Source organism: Ptychodera flava, chromosome 10 (assembly GCF_041260155.1).
Source record: "Ptychodera flava strain L36383 chromosome 10, AS_Pfla_20210202, whole genome shotgun sequence".
NCBI classification, from domain to species: domain Eukaryota; kingdom Metazoa; phylum Hemichordata; class Enteropneusta; family Ptychoderidae; genus Ptychodera; species Ptychodera flava.
Genome location: NC_091937.1, coordinates 32,768,196 through 32,792,377, shown reverse-complemented (window position 1 = coordinate 32,792,377; position 24,182 = coordinate 32,768,196). Strand labels below are relative to the sequence as shown.

Genomic DNA, 24,182 nt, shown 5'->3' with positions numbered 1-24,182 from the left:
TCATGACGTGTCAAATATAATAATGAAACCGACTTGAGTAATGAAATTAGGATCTATTTTCAACTGTGATCATTTCTCTGCTTTTCTAAATGCAATCAAAACAGAGAAGCTTTTGAAAGCAGTTTATTAAAATCGGATTATTATTTTCTCTCCTCGGTAATGTCGCTATGTAATCTACATTATTAAATAAGAGGAGAATCGATTTCCATGAAATTGTTACGTTTGTTTTCGTTAGCCTCTAATATTCTGCAATGAGTGCGTAAATTATTGTGCTTGTTCATGTTCATGCCGATGGTATTGGGCACGCGGCTGTTCCATTTAGAGTTTGACTAGTAGCAACTCTGCTTCGCCCTCTTGTTAAAACGAGAATTTCTGTAATTGTGGTATAAGTGATGGCACATCTCGAAGATTCCACAACGGTGATGATTGTCTTAAATTTATTGAAAACCCCATACCAGCCACCAATAAGGTAAATCTTCATTTTACGTTTGTATCTCTTCGGTGAACTGTAGAGTACAGATAACCTTTCAGATTACATGTCTGTCTGTCTGTCTGTCTGTCTGTCTGTCTGTATGTAAGTGTATGTATGTATGTATGTATGTATGTATGTATGTATGTATGTATGTATGTATGCATGCATGCATGTATGTATGTATGTGATGTATGTATGTATGTATGTATGAATGTATGTATGAATGTATGTATGTATTTATGTATGTATGTATGTATGTATGTGTGTGTGTGTGTATGTATGTATGTATGTATGTATGTATGTATGTATGTCTGTATGTATGTATGTATGTATGTATGTATGTATGTATGTATTTATGTATGTATGAATGTATGTATGTATGTATGTATGAATGTATGTATGAATGTATTATGTATTTATGTATGTATGTTCGGCTGCTCCTATTTGTTTCCAATTTAATTCCGCTCGTTCTCTTGGTCTGTTGTTTTCTTTATCTTTTTTGATCTGTTGATCAGTTTCTTTTTCATTTTTCTTCATCTTCATCTTGTCTGTCCATATCAAACTATGCATCATTTGTATGCCTCTATCAGTCATTGTGGCAGCCCGTCAAATTTGTCTTTTCGCATTTGTGAAATTCATTTATGGTATTGGTATTGATCTGAAGTTTTAACTTCGCCTTTCCTTGTTACCCAACGTGTGCCTCTGCAGTTTTAAGAGAACTTTTGAAAACATACGCCCCCTAGCGGTAGCGCCAATGTCACGTTCTCCCTGCACTGGCAACGTATCGATTCTGTCAGCCATTCCAAGGAGACAGCTAAAAATCTGATTATTTGCAGCAAATCGCAGAAGTCGAATCCGTATTGCTGACACGTTCGACGAAATAAAATAAGAAATCGTAAGATTGCTTACCCGCGGCACCGTGCTCGTAAAGAAAGCGGGCCCGGGAAAAAACTTGAATCCTAGGCTTTGTCCGCCGCACAAAATGATTTCGTGTCGGCAGAATTCCAGTAAAGCGAATAGTGGCATGCAGTATATTACATGTTGTAAAAGTGAATTACGTAGTCGCATGGATTGTGTTATGTCGTAAAATAAAATTGGAAACACAGATAAGCAGAGACAGAAATCAGTTGCACCGCGCTTTGCAGTGTCATGGTTAGTTAGATGCTATTGCCAGGAACGGCGGTTTTAAGCCAATTTAACTGCCTATGTATCCACTTGCTAGCCAGCCGCCCTCTCTGTGATTTTATCGTTTGCGCGGTCGCCATGGCAACTTGAGATTAGTATTAACGTCGTCGTTATCTGTCCTCCGTGTTCACGACACATTTGAAAGCCCAGAGCGCCACGTTCTGCATGTTGTCATGTCTGGGCCCGCATGCACGCCGGCGTTCGTGTGTGGAGGGCCAGCTGTATGCTATATGATTATCGCTGAAATAAGGAGTTATATACTTACGCTCCTTCCTGACGAAAAAAATCACGACAAAAGACGGAGGTTTCCGAAATCGCGTATCGCCGACTAATCTCTACAATTCACTTAATTAGGTCTTTGAAGTGGATTTGATGTCCAGATCCCTTTATTAGTGGAGTTTATATTCTCGTTCAGTGAGAGGCAATAGGTATGTTGTCGACGGATATTGGCTGAACGTGACGTGACAGGAATTTGGAATTATCCAATGTGTCAAATGTACGAATCGGCTTCTTTTCATTTCATGTTCTTCTTATCATTTTCCCCTCAGGCCGAGAAAAGTGCGGTTAAAAATTATCTAGGTCACCTTCGTTCAGGAGATTCTCCGTCTTTCTACTCGATGGGTGCGTATCTTTAAAAAGGAATAGTTTTTTCATATTCATTGTTGAAAATGTTCATTTTTTGCTAATCACGCATTTAGAGATATCTATTGTGCTATAACCGTACAATGCCGACAGTAATATGTAACGTTAGTGGTCATGGAAAATGGATGATAATTTTACACTCAGAGGAAATGGCCATGATAGGCCTATGAAAAGCGGGCGAATTATCAAATATCGAAAAGAAAGATCAAAAATCAAAAATATTGTATACTTGAATTACAAAAACATGTGCCAAAGGATAGAGCTGTTTCCTAGATCTGATTTGAACCATGCTCTGTACTTGGGCATTCCGATGCTGTGCACACAAGCTGAGGACAGTTCGACAGCGCCACCCACGACAAGTTTCCCATTTTCTATGTAGAGGGCGCCATATCCACAAATCAAGAATATTCTCTTGTAAGGTCGTTCACGTACCTGTGTGAAGAAAATAGACAAACAAACAACACACGGACAAAAAAATAAATTATGGAATGTTTTACTCATGTTAGATAGGAGCTTTAAAAATTATAACATACAGACATGTGAAATGTTTTTAAGGTGACATGATACAAAACTTTGGCCTTAGAAAAAATTATCTTCTTCGACTCACATCAGTCGTTGTTAATGCCAACTGAATTCTTCAAGACCTGGAATTTCGCAGATGCAAGTTCAAGAATCCCCAGTAAATAAAGTTCTAGGCCTTGTGAAGAGATAAGTTTCCTTATCTTACCCATCTTCGTCATTTCTATCATTTTGATGTTTTAAGATTTCGCTGAAATAGAGTTCTGGGGAAACATTTAGAACAGTGAATGCATGGGTAAAGTAAGAAATTGTCGTTGAATGTTATTACTGTGCCCGCTGGTGGTATTTCCAGGGAAAATTAGTACCTACACGTATCTCCAAATCACGGAAAAGGACTTTTTAATTCATCATCACGGTGTGTGAAAACGAAATAAAATGGTACTTTGTTGCGTAGGTCATCTGTTAAAGGTTAAGAATATGCCTTTCAACTTGATAAATAATTTTCTTTGGTGTAATCATGAAATTGTTTAAAATAATTCCGTCATGATGGACAGTATTATTTCAAAATTTATCATATTGCTTCAGACTGTAATAAAGGTCAGCTGATTTTACAACAACGATATACTAAATTGATGAGATTAAATAATCTCAGAGATCTATACAAAGTATTTTTGAAATATTCTCTCCCTCTCCAAGATTTTGTAATTTGTTGTTTTTTTAATTTCTCCAATATTTCCCCAAATAAGGGTGTCCTTTCTTGTTGTAAAATCGCTTATAAAGGGTGTTTTGAAATTTTGCATCGTTACCCAGCCACTCTGTGAGTGCCAATACTGGGATTCTTCCGTCATTTAGTATGGAATTCCTTATCAATTAGCATTAGGTGTGTTGCTGCTTAAAAAAGCTTCAAGTTTTCCATCGCAGCACGCGAACGCGAGATGCTCCGCAAAGATTATTGAACAGCGCAGCCAACCTTAAGAATAGGAGAATCTTTCAGACGAACAAAGTGGTAACAAATTTACTTCATATATTTCTGCTGGCTCGAAAGACAAAGTATTGATTGTACTTTTTTGATAAAACAAAACTCATCCAGGATAGATAGAAATATATTGTTCCTGTGTTATTTAATATTCATCAAAACCTTCAAACGTCAATTCGATAAAATGATAAAATTGCTTCCATAAGCTCAAAATCAATTTGTATACCACCAAGAAACGTGCTACATTTGCACAACAGAAAAGCATGTTCAATGTTATCTTGTAATGGCCATGTTAAAGCCTTTGTATGGGATCCCGGGGTCTAAGAGTGGCTGTAATGAATATATTTTGCGAAGCCATGTTTTACATCGGGTAGAAGGTGTTATAAACTTAGATAAAAACCTACTTCTTCAGGAACTTCTTACACAGACAGTAGTCTTTGAACAAAACAGTAAGGTAACGTATCAGGCGTATCAGGCTGATAAACATTTGAGAATATCTATCCAAACTATGGCAAGAATTAAAAAACGTATACACTGAACCATATACAACTTAATAAAACGAAACCTTTATATAGAACATTTACAGAAATTAGAATACATATGAAATGGTAAGTGTCTGAAAAATTTAAATTACCATAAATACATTCCATGTGTACATGAACTTACTGAACGACATACATTCAAGTTATCAACATAAAGATGATAGGTTAAATGTCATAGTTTAACTGTAAGTATATTACTAGTGCAAGTTAACATTAAGGCTTGTGTATTTAATAATGAAAATAAAGTATTTAAATCAATGGGGCAGATAATTGATTAAGCACAACATTGACGATAATTATTTGGAGAACTTGAATTCTCAGTGTTCGAATATATCTCAACTGTAGAGGGCGCGCTCAGAGGCACTTGGATCGCGTAAGACAGCTCGGACAACTATCATGGTTGTTCAAGAATCAAGACAGTGTGGTGCTATTAAAGAAGGCTACATGATCACTGTGTCGTGCAAATTGCATAGGCAAGTGACAAAATTACTAGACTAATGTTGATGTCTGCGAGCCATATTGCGCCACTTATGGGATCCATACACTCACTTCCACCGTTTGATGAATCGAAGGTGATCCTGCCTTCTACACCAAGCCGTACGGGAGAAATGGCCCTGATGTATTCCTCCAGGATGTCGTCTGTCTGTTCCTCTCCTGAGAGAGAGAGAGAGAGAGAGAGAGAGAGAGAGAGAGAGAGAGAGAGAGAGAGAGAGAGAGAGAGAGAGAGAGAGAGAGAGAGAGAAATGAGAGAGAGAGAGAGAGAGAGAGAGAGGGGAAACAAATATTGATGCGTGGTTTAATATCACATAGAAACGAACAATTATGTCATAAAATATCGTACACCAGAAAACGATCACAATCTATTGACGAATGGTAGATATTTATAGAGTTGCTACAGGCTGACATTGGTACAGATAGCTGGAGGGACACGGTGAAATTGTAAAAAATAACAACATCGGCAATGTTTTTCTTGTTAAGATATTTTACGCGTATGAGTCAATAATATAAACTCCACGTGTTTTAATTTCTCACCAATGACATGAGACAGTCTGTTGTCGCCGATCATGCCATAGCCACTGCCTCCACTAGCCAGGTAACTGTTCGTCGCGAATTTATATACAGCGTCATCGTCAAGTGGCTTGTATTCTGGCACTCGACAGGTGGCGCAATTCACCAACACTTCCTTCACTCTTTGCCCTGCTGGTTTGCTGATGTCATAAGTTACCCTCACACCTGTAGAAAATGCAAAGTCAATGACAGAGGGTAAAAACTAAAGGTCAATTAGATGCGCTTTGGGGACAGATATTTGGACTAAGTTTTGCAGTTCTTTACTTATCTACTGCATATGAGGGCTCATTTTAAAGCTGTTGGAGTAAGAAAAATTGTCACCATCTTATTTTTCTCCGTAGAATTAACACATTAATGGCGGCCATTTTGAATTTCAACTATCGGTAAATGTTAGGTATTTTGTTTCTCGATTACCCAAATTTGCAAGGTGAACCCCGATTTTTATTCTTGATTTTATAAGACAATGGTTGAAAATTTTGTTGAAGGAACTTAGTGCAAAGGGTTGAATATTTCACTTTCGAGGCGCATATACTACCTTAAGATATGAACGACAAAAGACTGGTCTCGAAGCGTTGGAATGTAGCTCGCTATGAAAAGTGTTTCGTCAATGGCGCTGTCACAATATTTATTCAGCACTTAAATACTGTTCGTTCGCTGACAAAACCCAGTTTATCATAAGATTTGTCTGACAGGAAATCTATTTAGTTGATAAAAATTTCCATGGAGGAAAGAAAATTGTCAATATACACATTACTAATCCGAGAACAAGGGATTAGATGAGGCATTTGATTAACACAAGAAAAACATATTGTGACGACAATTGTTTCATAGGCATTCAGTTTAGTCACATTGATTTGTGTATGGTAAATATGTAAATCTAATTTTCCGGGCGTGAGAGCGCCAACATGCGATGATCGAGCTTACCCGATACTTGCAGGAAATATCTGATTGGTTTCTCGCCGTCGTATTCTTCCACAGACCTCTCGAAAGCTTCCCTGATGTATCGACCCCCAAGTTCTACGACATCCATGGTCTCCCAGTAGAGCATCACGCTGCGCAGGTCTCCGAGGGTTACCGTGCCTGAGAGGTGAATGCATGCGGACATTTCTTGACAAGTGGCTGAGTAAAAATATCTGGGAATATTTGCCCTTTCTAGAAACAGTATACTGATCAAAAGTCATCCCCAGCTCAGTCCGTTGTCTCTTATCTGTCTGTTTTTGGAATATTGCAAAAAACTCAAAACGTTTGATTATTCTTGTGCAGTCTGTGAGTCCTAGATCGGAAGATTCGTCGCTCGAGGGCCATCATCTCCTCGATTTGTCTTCTTTTCGCAAGAGATTTTCCAAGACGCCTAAAGCTACTATGAAATTTTACCAAGTTTTTTTTTACTGGATGAAACGCCTCCGTTTTACGATAGATTGGCATGCCAGTATGGATCAGCTTATTTGACACAGAAGTTGATGATAAATCACAGAGTAACATACACAGAGTGGCAACAGCTATTGTTTAAGGCGTGAAGCGGTTACGTAAGCAATCCATGTTTGCCTCGCCTAACGAAGCTCTTGGCTCTCTTTTCCGAAGAGTGCCGACCATGCACCCTTCGGTAGTTTTCGGATTTTCACCAATTGTTAAGCGAAAGTATGTTCGACAAAGTTTGTGTCGTTGTTGTCGTGTGGTGCTGATCGGAATTGATGTGCTGGCAAAAACGGGAGTGTTTTGAGCTTCAGGAAAGTGGGTTTTACCGTTTTAAAAATTCCTCTCATATTTTTATGAATATATAATGAGTGTGTTTGAACCAAATTTGAAAGTCTTTTATTGATACTGTCTGGTTTTACTCAATGGTTTACGGTCAGTCATACCGTCTTTTACACGTGCGTCAAGAAAGGACATGTTTATGAAACTGCTGGCGTGTTATGTTTTGATTGGCGTGAAGCAGTGTTTCTGGCCTGAGAGCTCACAAAGTAACTATGGTTGCTACGCGACTGGCAGTACGATGCCATCTCGTCGTATGTTTCGCATAATCTCGTGTAATTATCAACCACAAACAAAGCCTCCAAAAAGTTTAACACCTTTGAAGCTCATTTTAATATGAAAAGCCAATAGTCTACCGAGACGACCATGGAACAAAAGGCATGCAAGTGTTGCCACTCTTCCTATGTTACTCTGTGGATAAATCAATAGATTGGGTCAGAGACGTGTGACCTGCAAAAGCTTTACTGCATTTCATATTTTCCACACATTCGTATATTGTTCAAAGCTCAACAAGTTAATTTTTGATATACATGTATTTCAAGTTTCTCTTTCTCCCTGACTTACTTTCCAAATCGTGTCAAAACGACCAATGTTCGATTTGTCAACACATCAATTATTTGTGTAATATCGATGTAAAGTGTGCAGTATTTTGTTGAAAATTGAACCGGACTATAGAGTTCATTGGTCAATGATGACATCAACATTATACTCAATGCGTTGGCTTTGCAGTGTTTTTCGTTTGTATTTCGAAGAACGTAAGGAAGAAGACAGACTGAAAGATCTAGCCTCATGCGGGCGCTAAAAGCTAAATCTTTCAGTCGAAGAAGAAGAGGAGAAGGTAACAAAACCGACGAAAGGACTGCGAAATAACTGCAAAACCTTAATACAGCTACTACTGATTGTTCCTGTAATATTCCTTACCTGAACCAGTTTCGTTTATGTAATTGTCGTAACTATCTGCGTTCACGATTGCCATGGAAATATCCCTATGACCTCGTTTTGCGTAGTAATGAACCACTGCGTCCATCAGCAGACTCTGAAAGTTACATTCATGCAGGTAACATGTTTCTGCGCTTGCGTCGAGTAGAACGTGAGTTTGGCCGATTTCTCTCGCGAGACCTTCGTTCAGTTCTTCTTTCCATTCGGTAACTTCCGACAAAACGTCGGCATCTAGATACGGCCATTTGGAGAAAGAAGAGGTGACATCAATGGGGCTTCACGACAGGCCTTGGTTGGACACAGCATGCATGTTGAGTGCCAGGTTTTGAGTTTGAAGTATACACATACACCACATCTAAATCAATGAGACTACCTTATATATATATATATATATATATATATATATATATATATATATATATATATATATATATATATATATATATATATAAATTACTTCAAGTACAAAGTAATGAAATCTATTACTTAAGTTTCATGCATCTTGCAATCCTCATATAGAAGTGAAAGGATTACTAGCGTGACACTCTTACATATATGTTTGGACGAACCATTCTATTTGTAGGTGGTGTTAAAATTTGATAAATAATATTTGTTTGGTGGCGACATTTTGAAACCAATTCAGAGCGTTTGTTTAACGGTGTAGATTTGTCAGCATTGATAATGTGCAACTTTCTGATATACAAAGATTACATCGCTTGCTTATGCTAGAGTAGCTCGATGCTTTGTCATGATTGGCCACGAAATGTCAAAGATTTGATTCTTAAGTTCCATACAAACTTTGACAACTCGGCTTTCACTTCTATGTGAGGATTGCAGGATGCATGAAACTTAAGTAATAGATTTCAGTACTTTGTACTTGAAGTAGGCTAATTTGTTTATTTATAACGCTCTGCTTGGCATCGAGCACTGTAATTCTGTAATTTCCCACGAGGACATCTGTATACTTCGATATATATATATATATATATATATATATATATATATATATATATATATATATAAAGTCTGTACCTTGCTGTATAGATGTTTTCATCAATAGAGTGTTTCCCGTCCAATCTACAACTTTGCCGTCTTCATCGAACGACACATTCAGGTGTCCCAGATATTTGCCCCATTTGTAGGCGCTCACCAGCAGAACAGTGACATTGGGGTCATATCCGGGGTTCATGACCATCGGGTAGTCGCCAGCCACTATATTCTCGTCCTCCGGAGCCTCGGGTACTCCTGCATTCGAGGGATCAAAACGAGGTAATAATTAGCATACTGTTGTCTCGACAATAAATATTCTCTTTTTCTCTGGTGCAAACATAGACCATGAACCGTCTGGGTCTTTGACCTGAGTAGACTGGCGTAAAAAGGTGTTTTTTGGGGGCAATGATGATTTAAAAATATTCATAATTTTGTGTAACTTGTCATGGACTTGACATTTTTTTTCTAAAATATCAGTAATAGAAATTTGCAGGGATTCGCGTTCAGCGAAACGTTTTTTTCTTACAGGAGCTCAGAGAAGCACAGTAACTTTATAATAACTAAAATTGCTGTTCATGCCTATACGAGGATGCGGTATACACTGACTCTTACAATATCTTGCACGTTTGTGACGCAACTTCCGGCAACTCACTCGAAATTGCAGAATTATTGCTACATCGTCTGTTTTATCTCAAGATCTGTAAAATATCAGCTGCCGGAAAACCGCCCTAAACGATCTAACCTGCTCAGCTTGCCATACTGAATACCCTACCGTTGTGAAGTAAAGTCTTCGGGCCGCCATAGACGATAACATCAACTCCGACAACTTCTTCGACGACTAGTTTATGGAGTTCTGTGCTGCCAAATCCCAGGGCGATGATTCTATTCACGCCTTCGAACTCTAGACGAGCGACCTCATCCTGCATCGCTGAGATGACGTCATCGAAAATCAGCTGACCTGAAAAGTCACGGGGATATTGTAATGATGCATAATATGGATCAATAAGGGGAATAGGTGGTGTACTCATGGAAAAATGTGTAGATAGAGATACCTATGTCATCAAAGTATGGTGCACACGAGCTATTTTGAGGCAGAAATCTTTTGACCTATTCAAGTCTGTTCAGTGTGTAGAATTCGATAATTTATCCCATCGTACTATGAAATTAAAAATCAAATGTTTTGAAAAGTGGTGACACTTTCCCCTAAACGTGTTCTTTTTCCTGTAGGTTATTTCTAATTCTCTACTTACAAAATGTTGGTTTGGTGATAAACTAAGAATGCTCATCGAGGTAGCACACTAGATTTTAGATCCACACTAAGTACAGTGAAAGGATGTTAAAGAAAATTACCAAAAACTGTTTACACAAGCATTCATGACCTTGTAATTGGAAAGGGATACCACCCTTGTCAAAGAATCCAATTCACTCAACGATACTGTAATAATTCTGACCATAGGGAATTCAGGCTCCGATGATGATGATCAGATGGTGACGATGATGATGATTAAACATTAAAAATGAAGGAAAATAAAAATATAATCGGACTCAGTAAAGTTGTTGTTGTTGTTGTTGTTATTGTTAAAGTATGGGTTGCAAATTCAATACAGCCTAACATTAGGCTGTATTGAATTTGCAACGCACATGTATAGTTAGGCTACAACGCACATGTCTAGTTAGACTGTATTGAATTTGCAACGCATAGTATAGTTAGGCTGCAACGCACATGTATAGTTAGGCTGTATTGAATTTTGCAGCGCATGTGTATAGTATACTATAAAGGCTGTATTGAATTTTGCAGTGCATGTGTATAGTTTGGCTGTATTGAATTTGCAACCCATACTTTGTTCTTTTCATCAAATACTATCAACAACAACAATAACAACAACAACAACAACTTTACTGAGTCCGATTATATTTTTATTTTCCTTCATTTTTAATGTTTAATCATCATCATCGTCACCATCTGATCATCATCATCATCGGAGCCTGAATTCCCTATGCTCTGACACGTACAGTATATGAGATAAAATGTAAAACACCTATCTTGTTCGCCTTTCATAATTTAAGTTCAAACAAAGAATATCCTCGACAAAAATAACACTTCTCAATCAATTTACCCAAAACTACCTACAAACCAGGAATCATTTGATGACAAAGGGGTAGGATTTTTATTGTATTTTACAAACTCTGAATTATTATTATTATTATTATTATTATTATTATTATTATTATTATTATTATTGTTGTTGTTGTTGTTGTTGTTGTTATTGTTGTTGTTGATGTTGTTGTTGTTGTCATCTTCGTCGTTGTTGTTGATGTTGTTGTTGTTATTGAAATTGCCAATTATTTTTGTGTGACATATTTATTGTCTTAAAATGCACTGTAAATCATGTAATCTTTATGAGCAACCAACAACATACAACTGTTATCGTACCTTACCTGTACGAAAAGTGTCCGGAATAGAATCGTCGCTGTAGCCTACGATGCCGACTCTTTCGCCGTCCGACATGTTCTTGACGATCGACGGCAGGAGGTGGTCGGTAAAACCGGGTTCGTCCGTGATGTTGATGTTGCATCCAAGCGACGGGAATGTCGTGTTTTGCAGAAACGAGAGGACGGTTTCTGTGCCGTGTATAAAATCGTACTGCCCAAGACTCTACAGAGGAATGAAACAGAAAATATGTCGGTGCTGTTTTACCAACTTAGACACGTAAGTGACAAGGTTTGGAACTATGTTTAAAGGACCAGTTGCTGAAAGTTTTGATGACACTATCTATGAACTGCAGTTTCTTGTTCCACTCCCGGCATACACAGTGTTCAGCTTGTCAACCAAGCCCGTACCCATGTAGTCTAGTATCTCGTCTCCCTCCTTTGACCCTCGTCCATACTTGATGTACGGACGAAGGCCAAAAGACGGAGACGGAAATTCTAGACTAGTACCCATTAGACCGAAAGATCAAGTAAAGTACGGCTCCCCGCAAACTCCAAGCCGTGGTTTGGTGTTGAGTTTGCGGAGACCCATGCACGACTGGATCCGTCAGTCAAGTGTAGACTGCATTGTTATCGCTGAATTCTCAGTCCGGGCCAGAATTCAAATAACAGTCAGTGCACTTTACACGTAAAGACGATGTGTTGAAAAACTAAATAAAGAAATTGGCGTATAGGAATGCATTAGGGAGAAGAAGAACTTGCAGTTGACATGAAACACAAAAATGGTGACAAAAATTATCATAAAAATTACAGCCACTGGCCCTTTAAAGTTTCAAATGGAATTGGTGGTCAACATGGCAACACAAACTCTTCGAAGCAAAAGTCGTACCTTCTTGTTGCCATGGTGCCCAGGCAAGAGAATTTGTACATAAACCTACAATGGTGTTGAATTCAAGAAAATGTCAGCATGCTTTGTCTGACCGTGTCATAAATTGGAGAAAAGAAAACGTGCATATTATACAGTGGACCATTCTATAGCAAGGTGAGTCAAGTCTGTTTCATGGAAGTCTCACAACTGATCCGTCAGTCGTGTTTTTGTTAACTTATTTTTGTTTGTTTTTCCCACTTGTTTTGCTTATTTGTTTGTTTGTTTTCGTTTAGTCTGTCTATTTTTTCTTTTTGACCCTTTTTTCTATTTTTTTATTTTTCTATTATTTATTTACTTGTATACTGTTATTCAGCCAGAGTTCTCTGTGCATAAACAACTGAATCTTCTCCCTGCCTGTTAGCATGGTTTTTTCCCCTAAAGATGGCCGCTGAATAACCGAATACTTCACCCGCTAACGACAAAATCGCCAATCTGCACGTTCGCATCCGCTGATATCGTGTACCTTTTGGTAATGATTGACGAACAAGGTTGATGTCATGCACTCAGGTTGATGAAGATATACTTGAACGGTTGATAACCTGTTGGCTATTAGACAATAATTTTTTGTACAGAAGATTTGGTGAATTGTACAGTGAGGGGATGATAAGACGGGATGACATAATTAAGTAATCTTGATAATTATCTGATCGATGGATTGTCCAATTTGAAGCGTGCATGGTACCGAGTCGGATGCCTGGACGGTCGGATGATGAAACTGCCAACGTATGGTGAGGAATGGATAAACAAACTCACATATCATTTTGATTTTGAATAATGACAGCATCCTCGACGAAAGGTTAAGCTGCTAGTTTACGAAAGAAATCAGGTCACAGGTGGACGAGTAAATGACAAACAATCCTAACTTGTCAACGCCTTTTCTAGACGAGACCTGGTAGGGCGATGTAATGTCATATGTAATATGCAGCTCACTACGGAGACTGGAGCAAAGAAAGTATGGATCAATGTTAATGTGGCAGATCATTGTCTAATTGTTTAGTATCATCCACTTTCTGCATTTTCTACATTTTCTGCTTCTTAGCTCAGTCTAAGTCGGAGCGATGAATTGAAATTGCTTGTTAGAGCCTATCGTGGATGGTTATTATTTCATCCAAGGCTATTTTGGTTAGCGCTAGTTAGCAGTAGTCTGATTAGTTTATCATCAAAACATGACGAGTGTGCCAGAGTTGATTCTATGCACTGTGAAAAGCACGAAATTACCCTACCTTTGATGAAATCTGTGATATTTCTCATAAAGAAATGTAGTTTCTATCAACGGTCCTTCTTTGATTAAATATTTCAATTGCAACCTCTGATGACTTGACCACACACTGTCGTTGTTATTCCATTAAACATTGCCTAATCGCCCACCGGTGTTGACCTTGTACGGGATTAAATCAATCAGTCAACAGCTCGCGATTAATAATACTGGTACATTTAGTGTGATAACGTTGCAAAAATTGGGACCGAAAAGGCACGGTATTGCAAGCGTATTGCTACCAGTCTGAGAAAAGCTTTTAACCGTGTAAAAAGGTCAGCAATCCTGGCAACGTCCTCTTTTAGTTGATGCGATATCGTGTCAAGTACATGTATTTCCTCCGGGCAGTGGTCAAATAGTGTAAAAAACTGATGAGTCACCCGGCTGTCTCATCATTCAAACGGGATTTGGCGTCGTGTTTCTATTATGTGATTGACATACGCTTATTCCAGCTTCCACATACTGTTACGTGTACGCACAGACAATTGAGCGCTCCATTTTGTCTGAGTTAACCTTTGAACAAACCAGTCTGCAGTTATCAGGCCAATTACCTGACGTGTTCAAAAACTGAGGAAAAGAACACTTTATCAATTTGAAGAGTTTGAAAACCTCCAACATCCCAACCAAGTACCTTTCCAATATGATTTGTATTAATGGCTGCTTTCAATTTAAATTCGTTCAAATGTTATCGTACGCATAGATAAGGCAGAACAAAAAAAATTGTACTGTTCCGATAACCCTATTTTTTGCCTGCCGACCCCAATCTTTTTAGAGCTACGTAAACACGGAAGTAAAAAAGAAAGAAAAACGTAAAATCACGTGTTCGTTACTCGGCATTTGATTTTTGCTTAAATCATAGACCCTAAAAACGGACGTTTTTAGGGTCTATGCTTAAATGAGGATGTCTTTGATGTTTTTTTATCCTTTTATATGTATGATACGTTTTTCTGGAAATGTTGTGGCCAGTGTTTGATTGCCCTGAACCCCTGAAAAATGTACATTTTAAAAATAAAAATATTTGGAAAAAAATTACTGCCGACCTACCTACCCTATTTTTGAAAACCGTGTTATCGGAACAGCATAATTTATTGTTTTAGCCAAAGCACCATAGTCGATGTCTTTTCGTTTTGTACACGTAACTAGAGCGTGATGTCTGAATCCGCTTTTGTATATATGCGTGGTATCATTTGCATACAGACGGCTTGCTATTCCTAACGAATAATTTTGATTGTTTCTCACCAAATCTTCAACAAGAATATTTCATGATCGCAAATAGAGCGCCATCGTCTCCCCCATCTCCAGAAAGGGGTTGGGGGCACTGCAATTTGAAGTTAGGCTTCACTGCTCATATTCTTGGTACGATTTTGTGAGCTTTCGTGCCACGTTTTCGCTGTCCAATTCGACATGTAGACATTTACAATGGAGGGAAAAATAGGATTGTGTTGCACGGACGAGACCAAAAGAAGCAAACAATTGACAGACCTTTGGCATGCGTGACAGATATGAATGGCGAGAAATGTAAGCCGTGCAAACTGTTTTGTTTGTCCCTAGGACAAGGCCGTATTCCTTCGACCGTTACAGGTTATTCAAAGTTCGGTTTTCTTACACAATACTTGTTTCATGAATAGAGTCTAAAGAAAGATTCTGTCACTGACACACCAGTGCCAGCAACATATCGGTACAGGGTTCAAGAGCGCTCTTGTACCCCGCTCGCCCAAGTCCAACAGAATTGACACAAGTCGTCGCTGTAGCACACATGAAACTAGAGTCATGCGTTGAACCATCCAGTGCTAGGTCACCTTATCAGTTTTCAGATGTTTTCAAACCAATTGGCACATTCCCCGATTTCTATTTTTCACTATTGTGTAGGAACCAGGCTATTATTCGTTTTGAAGTTACGTTTGAAACTTTGAAATTGGATAAGTACCAAATTTAATATATTTTCGATATTACTTTATAAAAACAAACCTTGAGCTTCCTTTGGTATGGTTTTCGTCAACATTAATTTACAAAAGCGGGAAATAATTCTGCGATGTGTTTGTTTTGAGTCCAGATGATATGATGTTGGAGAAATAAAGAGGTACATGAAAATATTTAGACTCTGCCTTGGTGATACCGTTTCCATTGCATCGGCTCCAGTGGTAAAAGACATTATTATTTTGTTATTCAACGGTCTACCCACAGATATATACAGATATAAACAGACAGAATGTGCAAAAAAGCAGAACTCGCTTGGAATGGCACTTTTATATCCTTTTTCGTAGACCTAGTTCAGGAAATATGGGCATAAGTACCTTGCGATCGAACCACTTGAACTATACGGGCAGATTTTTATGAGATTTTATCCACTCATTGCATAGTGTTTGGACATGTATCTGTCTTAAGTTTCTAGAATGTCGAGATCTGTCTCTATATTTCTCTATCTTTAGTATGATCATTTTGGTGCGACCGCTTTTGTCAAAGTTGAAGGGCCTCTATCGACGTAAACCCTTTATCTCGCGAAGACTTTTGTGTCCTGCTGGCGATTGTGCTTTTCATATCAGACATTGTATATCTCCCGAGACCCGCTTACAAACGTGGTAAGCTACGATCTCAGACACCATGATTTTCAAATTTACACGTGAAATAGCTTATTATTCTCCTTTTGTATCGTATATTTATTCACGTGGTTGCAAACCTCAGACAAGTCATTGTAACAATTAGTGGTGGCTTTCTCAATCGTTGATTAAGCCATGGAGGTACCACTCTAAGATGTTAATTTGCTTATTTGGATATTCAAGGTGCATTGACTTCAACTCACCAGGGCCGTGTAATCCAAAGAGTTCATGAAATGGGCTGATTCCTGTCCTCGAAAAACCGCGTACCAGTCCGTTCCGGTGAGGGTGTCCCCGGCGTCCAGAAGTACACTGTCCCGGACGACCGATCGGATATTGTCGATTGCGGTCATTCGACGGGCGACTCCCGCGTAGCACCGTTCAGCCTGCACGTCGATGTCCGAGCATGTCTTCCCACCGGCATTGAATTCTTCGATATGGGTTAACTGAGCGTTTGTGTGGAGGATGTGCAGTTCAGCTCCTAAAGTTGGCCCAACCGAAGCGACCGCTAAAACAGTGAAAAGCCACAGCATCGTGAGGTAACAAGCAGTGCTGGGATTGCCGACGAAATCTTGTTTGATAAAAGATCACAACCGGGTGGGTTAGTGGATAAAAACATACGCTGGCGTTCTGGCGCAGGTCACACGCAACATTACAAAAGCCTAAGGCAGGTAAGGCTGCGTTCACAAATAACGGGGGGGGGGGGGGGGGTTAGAGGAATCGCGATTGAAATCTTATGCTTTGCAGAGCGCCCCTCAATACCCTAAAAATTTCAAGTCCCCCCATCGATATGATCAAAGTTTTTCAAGATCCCCCAAATAATCATATAGCCGCATATTTATTAGGGATGCACACAAAGAAAAAAATAAGCATGTATTGGGCAGTTCTGCTCGCAGATGTTCAACACTACCTGTAATTAACAGTTTGTAGAGCCATATTCCTTAGACATGTTCTTAAAATTGATTCATTTTTCAACACATCAGTGGACATTTTTGATTTGTCAGTTAAAGTCGACTTGAGTTTATCCAGTTTTGGCCAGGTCAATGGCACCTGCTGAAGAGCACACAAAATGACGATAATGAGAGAATATGCAAATTGGGAATTCCTGGCTACATCAGAGCTACTGATAAAAGTTTTACAAAAATTGACAATACTGGAAGGTTAAAATATTCCATCAAATAAACGTTTTGATCTCTGAAATTTTTCGTGTAATAATGGCAAATTTGGTGAAATCAAAATAATTCCATTTAGCCACACATCTTTTCATTCAAATTAGAGTCTCTCATGTACAAATTCAAGTTTTACTTTTGTGTCATTTTACGATGAGAATGTGAAAATTTAGTGAATCAAGCATGGTAAACCAGTCTTTTTTCTTGAATATTTGATTATTCTCATATGCCAGAATTCCAAATCCCTCATCTCCTGGTCTTCCATGTGTTGCTCTCCGGCCTGATCTTGTGTACAAGTACGTTTCACTATCATGAGCGTCATTTGACCCAAACGCTTCTGCAACTACATCAGTGTCAGAGCTATCGCTGTCACTTCCGGTATGCAATGACAGTGACACTGCCTGTAGGCAGTAGCAGGGCAGTAGCTAAGTTAACTTTGATAATTTTGACAATAATTTTGTTCAGTTTATACAACTGCATTATTGTTCTACTCCCTACAACGTGTTGAACTGTCCAGTATTCAACTTGCCACCACAGCCTGTGAATATGTACCGCGCATTTGTATCATTGACAAATGACGTTCAGTCTGGACTCTAATTCAATTATCCTCCACTAATTATATATGAAGGGTTTTCTCGACAAACTGAATACTGTTTTTTTTTAGCATGATGTAGGGAGACCGTAAGATACTGTATTTGATTGCATACAACTAAATACTGAAAAAAAGTTTATCAACGGTTGCAGCTTCTGCCCAGATACTAGGCCTACTTGTCTGAGTTTTTTTTCACGAAAATTCACACATTTTTAGATTTTTTCGAGTCAAAAGTAATGAAATGCGACAAAATGCTTCTAGATCTTGTTTAATTATTACTAATATTAGAACAATTGGATGACATTAAAGTGTAAGTTATTAAATTTTCATTGAATTACCCACCAAGCTTTGGAATCATAAAAGTCTATGGAACCAAACAATTTTCAGGTCCCCCTATAGGCAGAACAAAACTTTAAGTCCCTCCTCTACCACCTCCAAAGTTTTGAATCCCCCCCTGAATTCCTTCAGCCCCCCTCCCGTTTTTTGTGAACACAGCCTGAGGTGACGGTTAGTTGCAGCTCAGTATAGTTTGAGTGGGCGTCCGACTGAAAGAAATGTAATCAATCGTCACCCCAAAGATCCAACCAATAAAAACTCAGGAAAAAGAATATGTAAAAGGCATATTTGAATTGTTTGAGCAACATAATTTGCATGGCGGATAAATAGTCAAGTTGACACCTAACCAAACAGCGGATTTCGTAAGGTCAGAATACGTGTTAATAGTGTGAATATATTGACATAGGTTATGCTCAAACATCCCGTCCCTTTAACCCCTCCAATCTGAGCAAACAGAAATTAAGCAAGCATAAGGGCCAAGTTCAGAGAGGAAATATGTATGACCACGCCATGTGGGTAGCACACGGACCACTACTTATATCGCCACAAGGTCAATAACCTATATACTCGCCTCTAGAGTAGTGTTGAAATACAGCTCACTGATAAAACAAACAAACAAACAAACAGAAAAGGAACATAGCAATGACAAACCGAACGTACACCAAGAAACCCATGTCTGAGCACCTTTCATATGCAAAGTGTTATGTTGGTAGGCCCAAAGGGTAATGCATACATTTATCCTGAAAATATACGCCTGTATACGTGAGGATACGAATGCCAGAACGCATGAAGACTAAAGTTATATGTTAGTTTTCCCGCCAATTTGAGGTGCAACTTTGTCAGGACATAATTTTGTTATCAATGCAGACATCTCCTGAACTTTATATCCGGCATGAACGTGTCCTCCGCTGATGAAAAAAATCGTTACCTGAATAAGCCTCTTTCAAGTAGATTTGAAAGGTATCAGCAATCACAGCTTTTACATGAACAGAATTTCATCCGCCCGATTTATTTCGTTGAACTGATGTCTGGCACCTGTTGCGTGGAGTTTTCAACTGTATGATGCGCTCCCTCCGAGGCCGCCTAGACTTTATTCACTCCGTTTGAAGCTAAGGCAGCAAATTACCTGTGTCCTGTCATTGCTGCCTTCGCGGATTGGCACAATCGTGTCAACACATTCTCGAACGTCATCGACACGTCAGGGTTAGCAGGAAGACAGTCAAATCTCTGAATTCTTCCGATGTGATAACCAGCGACAAAATTGAACGCCATTCTTAACACAACACTTGTAGTAAAGTTTTCGTGAAACAATTATCTGCCAAGTCCACCTTGTAACTGTTTCTCTGTTGCGGCCATACCTAGTTTTCAAAGTATACCACCATCCTTTCAGACGATTGTGTTCGTGCAACTCCTCAAAGAATTCTTCACAAACATATCGGGAAGAAACTATACGAGCACGTTTTTACATTCGCAGAGAAAAAAGTAAAAAAAATAGTTTGTAATAAACTGAAAAAACCGATAGAATTAAATAACGGAATTATATCAGTGGAAAAAAATCATAGGTTTGTTTACCTGCCATTTATAATAGTTCAAAAATGGGAGCTGTACGCATGTGCAAGATGTCACCTGTTTCGGCAAAAAACCCCCACAATTTGTTAGTTTTCAAGGCTGCCAATACGCGGTGCAGAATTCTGGTACTCATAAAAAGTGCAGATGATTGACCCCAACGTGCATTCAGCCGATGGCTCTTATAGGGGTCTCTTCATACTTAAGGTATAGTTCGCGCCTCGAAAGTGAAAGACTTTCGCTAAACTTACCTCAAGGGGACTTTCAACCACTAAAATATTCTCTTACAAAATCAATAATAACAGTCGGGGTCACCTTGCGAAGGTCGGTCCTAGGGAAACACAGTGACCGAGATTTACAATATTTAGAAAAAAACAAAATGACTGCCATCTATAGGCCTGTGTTCACTGCTTGGGGGAAATGTAAATTTTCGACTTTTCATAAGAAGGTCGGTGAAAACTTCATTTAAGAGCTTGAAAAGGCCATAGACTATAGACCTGAAAAGCACGTTCTGTGAGAGTCTGACTGTCTACCCCAAAGGCGCGTTCACCTCAAGCAATAGGTAATTTGTTTCACCGTGCTCTTGGCTTTCTTCAGGCTTACAATCACAGTTTATTTTTCAGCCAAATTCATTCTAGTCAGCGATCGCATGTTTGCTGCCTCTGTATGAATCATCTTTGGTACAAATATGGGACACTTGTATCAGTAGGACTTCACAGCTAAAGGGCCAGTAGCTGAAAGGTTTTATTATTATTTTTTACTATTTTTGTTTTGTATGTCGGTTGCAAGTTATTGTTCTACTCCTCGAAGCATATTGAAACACCAACTATTTCATGTATTTACTAGCCAATACAGCGGCTATGTGTGTATAATAGACTGTTTACAATTCTATTCTTTTTCGGATGAAGAATTCGCTTGTCAACGATAACAATACAGATTAGACAGGCTGAGTTGACAAGATGAATACTCAGTGTGTATATTAACATGCTTAAGGAAATAGAAAAATAAAATGCAGCTGACATTAAAAATCACATATAGTGAAATCACGTATTGGCTAATTTGGATTCTCATAATTGCGTGAAATTGGCCGAATTAAAAACTAGTATTCAGTGGTAGTACCGAAAACTTACAAATTACAAAATTCGAAAGCACGCTAATCGAATGTGGAAATACCGGGCAACTTTTGACAGGAACTGCATATCTGATATATCTTTACGAATACAGGCACAGAGAAGAGAACGGGGCTAGCAGTATGTGACTTCTAGACCGAAATATGAATTAGCAGGTGTCACACTTGAAAACTGTCTGCCAGTACTTTGTTCATATATGTCGACGAACTGTCCTCTGCATAGGAGCAGAAGATGCAATTTTCGTACATGCAGAAGACACATATCATACGTCAAATAAAGATACACAAGCGGAGTTTCAGCAGACAAATGTTTTCATTCACCGCCTTCTATTAGACTCTATGTCGTCATCATCGTGCACACCTATGCACGATTGGATCTTTCTGTCTACGTCTTCTACGTAAATCAACTGAAAACAAAATATTCACACTTTGAGTGCTGTAATTTTTTTTTTGATAATTTTTCATCAAATGGAAATCACATCCTTTTAGAGCTACGTAAACACGGAAGTAAAAAAGAAAGAAAAAACCCGTAAAATCACGTGTTCGTTACTTGGCATGTGATTTTTGCTTGAACGAGGATGTCTTTGATATTTTTTTTTATCCTTTTATATGTATGATACGTTTTTCTGGAAATGTTTTGGCCAGTGTTTGATTGCCCTGAAGCCTTAAAAAATGTATATTTAAAAATACAAATATTTTGGAAAAAAATTACTGCCGACCTACTTACCCTAGTTTTGAAAACCGTGTTATCGGAACAGCATAATTTATTTATTTTGCCTAAGCACCATAGTCGATGTCTTTTCGTTTTGTACACGTAACTAGAGCGTGATGTCTGAACCCGCTTTTGTATATATGCGTGGTATCATTTGCATGCAGACGGCTTGCTATTCCTAACGAATATTTTTTTTATTTTTGATTGTTTCTCACCAAATCTTCAACAAGAATATTTCATGATCGCAAATAGAGCGCCATCGTCTCCCCCATCTCCAGAAAGGGGTTGGGGGCACTGCAATTTGAAGTTAGGCTTCACTGCTCATATTCTTGGTACGATTTTGTGAGCTTTCGTGCCACGTTTTCACTGTCCCGTTCGACCTGTAGACATTTACAATGGAGGGAAAAATAGGATTGTGTTGCACGGACGAGACCAAAAGAAGCAAACAAGTGACAGACCTTTGGCATGCGTGGCAGATATGAATGGCGAGAAATGTAAGCCATGCAAACTGTTTTGTTTGTCCTGAGGACAAGGCCGTATTTGACCGTTACAGGTTATTCAAAGTTCGGTTTTCTTACACAATACTTGTTTCATGAATAGAGTCTAAAGAAAGATTCTGTCACTGACACACCAGTGCCAGCAACATATCGGTACAGGGTTCAAGAGCGCTCTTGTACCCCCCGCTCGCCCAAGTCCAACAGAATTGACACAAGTCGTCGCTGTAGCACACATGAAACTAGAGTCATGCGTTGAACCATCCAGTGCAAGGTCACCTTATCAGTTTTCAGATGGTTTCAAAGCGATTGGCACATTCCCCGATTTCTATTTTTCACTATATTGTAGGAACCAGGCTATTATTTGTTTTGAAGTTACGTTTTAAACTTTGAAATTGGATGCGTACCAACTACAATATATTTTCGATATTACTTTATAAAAACAAACCTTGAGCTACCTTTAGTATGGTTTTCGTCAACATTAATTTACAAAAGTGGGAAATAATTCTGCGATGTGTTTGTTTTGAGTCCAGATGATATGATGTTGGAAATAAAGAGGTACATGAAAATATTTAGACTCTGCCTTGGTGATACCGTTTCCATTGCATCGGCTCCGATGGTAAAAGACATTATTATTTTGTTATTCAACGGTCTACGCACAGATATATACAGATATCAACAGACAGAATATGCAAAAACGCAGAACTCGCTTGAAATGGCACTTTTATATCCTTTTTCGTAGACCTAGTTCAGGAAATATGGGCACGTGTACCTTGCGATCGAACCGCTTGAACTGTACGGGCATGCGTAGACTTTTATGAGATTTTATCCACTCATTGATAGTGTTTGGACATGTATCTGTCTTAAGTTTCTAGAATGTCGAGATCTGTCTCTATATTTCTCTATCTTTATTATGATCATTTTGGTGCGACCGCTTTTGTCAAAGTTGAAGGGCCTCTATCGACGTAAACCCTTTATCTTGCGTAGACTTTTGTGTCCTGCTGGCGATTGTGCTTTTCATATCAGACATTGTATATCTCCCGAGACCCGATTACAAACGTGGTAAGCTACGATCTCAAACACCGTGATTTTAAAATTTACTCGTAAAATAGCTTATTATTCTCCTTTTGTATCGTATATTTATTCACGTGGTTGCATTCCTCAGACAAATCATTATAACAATTAGTGGTGGCTTTCCCAGTCGTTGATTAAGCCATGGAGGTACCACCCTAACGAAGCTTGGTGTAGATGTTAATTTGCTAATTTGGATATTCAAGATGCACTGACTTCAACTCACCAGGGCCGTGTAATCTAAAGAGTTCATGAAATGGGCTGACTCCTGTCCTCGGAAAACCGCGTACCAGTCCGTTCCGGTGAGGGTGTCCCCGGCGTCCAGAAGTACACTGTCTCGGACGACCGATCGGATATTCTCGATTGCGGTCATTCGACGGGCGACTCCCGCGTAGCACCGTTCCGCTTGCACGTCGATGTCCGAGCATGTCTTCCCACCGGCATTGAATTCTTCGATATGGGTTAACTGAGCGTTTGTGTGGAGGATGTGCAGTTCAGCTCTTAAAGTTGGCCCAACCGAAGCGACCGCTAAAACAGTGAAAAGCCACAGCATCGTGAGGTAACAAGCAGTGCTGGGATTGCCGACGAAATCTTGTTTGATAAAAGATCACAACCTGGTAGGTTAGTGGATAAAAACTTACGCTGGTGTTCTGGCGCAGGTCACACTCAATATTACAAAGCACGAGGCAGGTAAGGCTGCGTTCACAAATAACCGGGGGGGGGGGGTGTTAGAGGAATCGCGATTGAAATCTTATGTTTTGCAGAACGCCCCTCAATACCCTAAACAATTTTAAGTCCCCATCTATATGATCAAAGTTTTT

The 24,182-nt window shown here is 39.0% G+C and overlaps 1 protein-coding gene across 3 annotated transcripts; it reads right to left on the bottom strand.

Moving 5' to 3' along the window:
- Window positions 1-2,321: 2,321 nt before the first annotated feature.
- On the bottom strand, window positions 2,322-24,052 carry LOC139142544 (5'-nucleotidase-like). 3 transcript variants are annotated; one of them, XM_070712506.1, is made up of 9 exons: window positions 16,499-16,948; window positions 11,525-11,741; window positions 9,858-10,043; window positions 9,128-9,340; window positions 8,078-8,326; window positions 6,329-6,484; window positions 5,369-5,569; window positions 4,886-4,990; window positions 2,322-2,731 (listed from the first exon to the last, which is right to left on the bottom strand). In XM_070712506.1, the coding sequence occupies exons 1-9, from the start codon at window positions 16,823-16,825 to the stop codon at window positions 2,724-2,726; spliced, it is 1,662 nt and encodes a 553-aa protein (XP_070568607.1). In that variant the 5' UTR covers window positions 16,826-16,948; the 3' UTR covers window positions 2,322-2,723. The 3 variants fall into 3 exon arrangements, with proteins under 3 accessions (XP_070568607.1, XP_070568606.1, XP_070568605.1); XM_070712505.1 differs by lacking the exons at window positions 2,322-2,731; window positions 16,499-16,948 and adding an exon at window positions 23,588-24,052 and having other exon boundaries at window positions 3,921-4,990; XM_070712504.1 differs by lacking the exon at window positions 2,322-2,731 and having other exon boundaries at window positions 3,921-4,990; window positions 16,499-16,971.
- Between the last annotated feature and the right edge of the window lie 130 nt (window positions 24,053-24,182).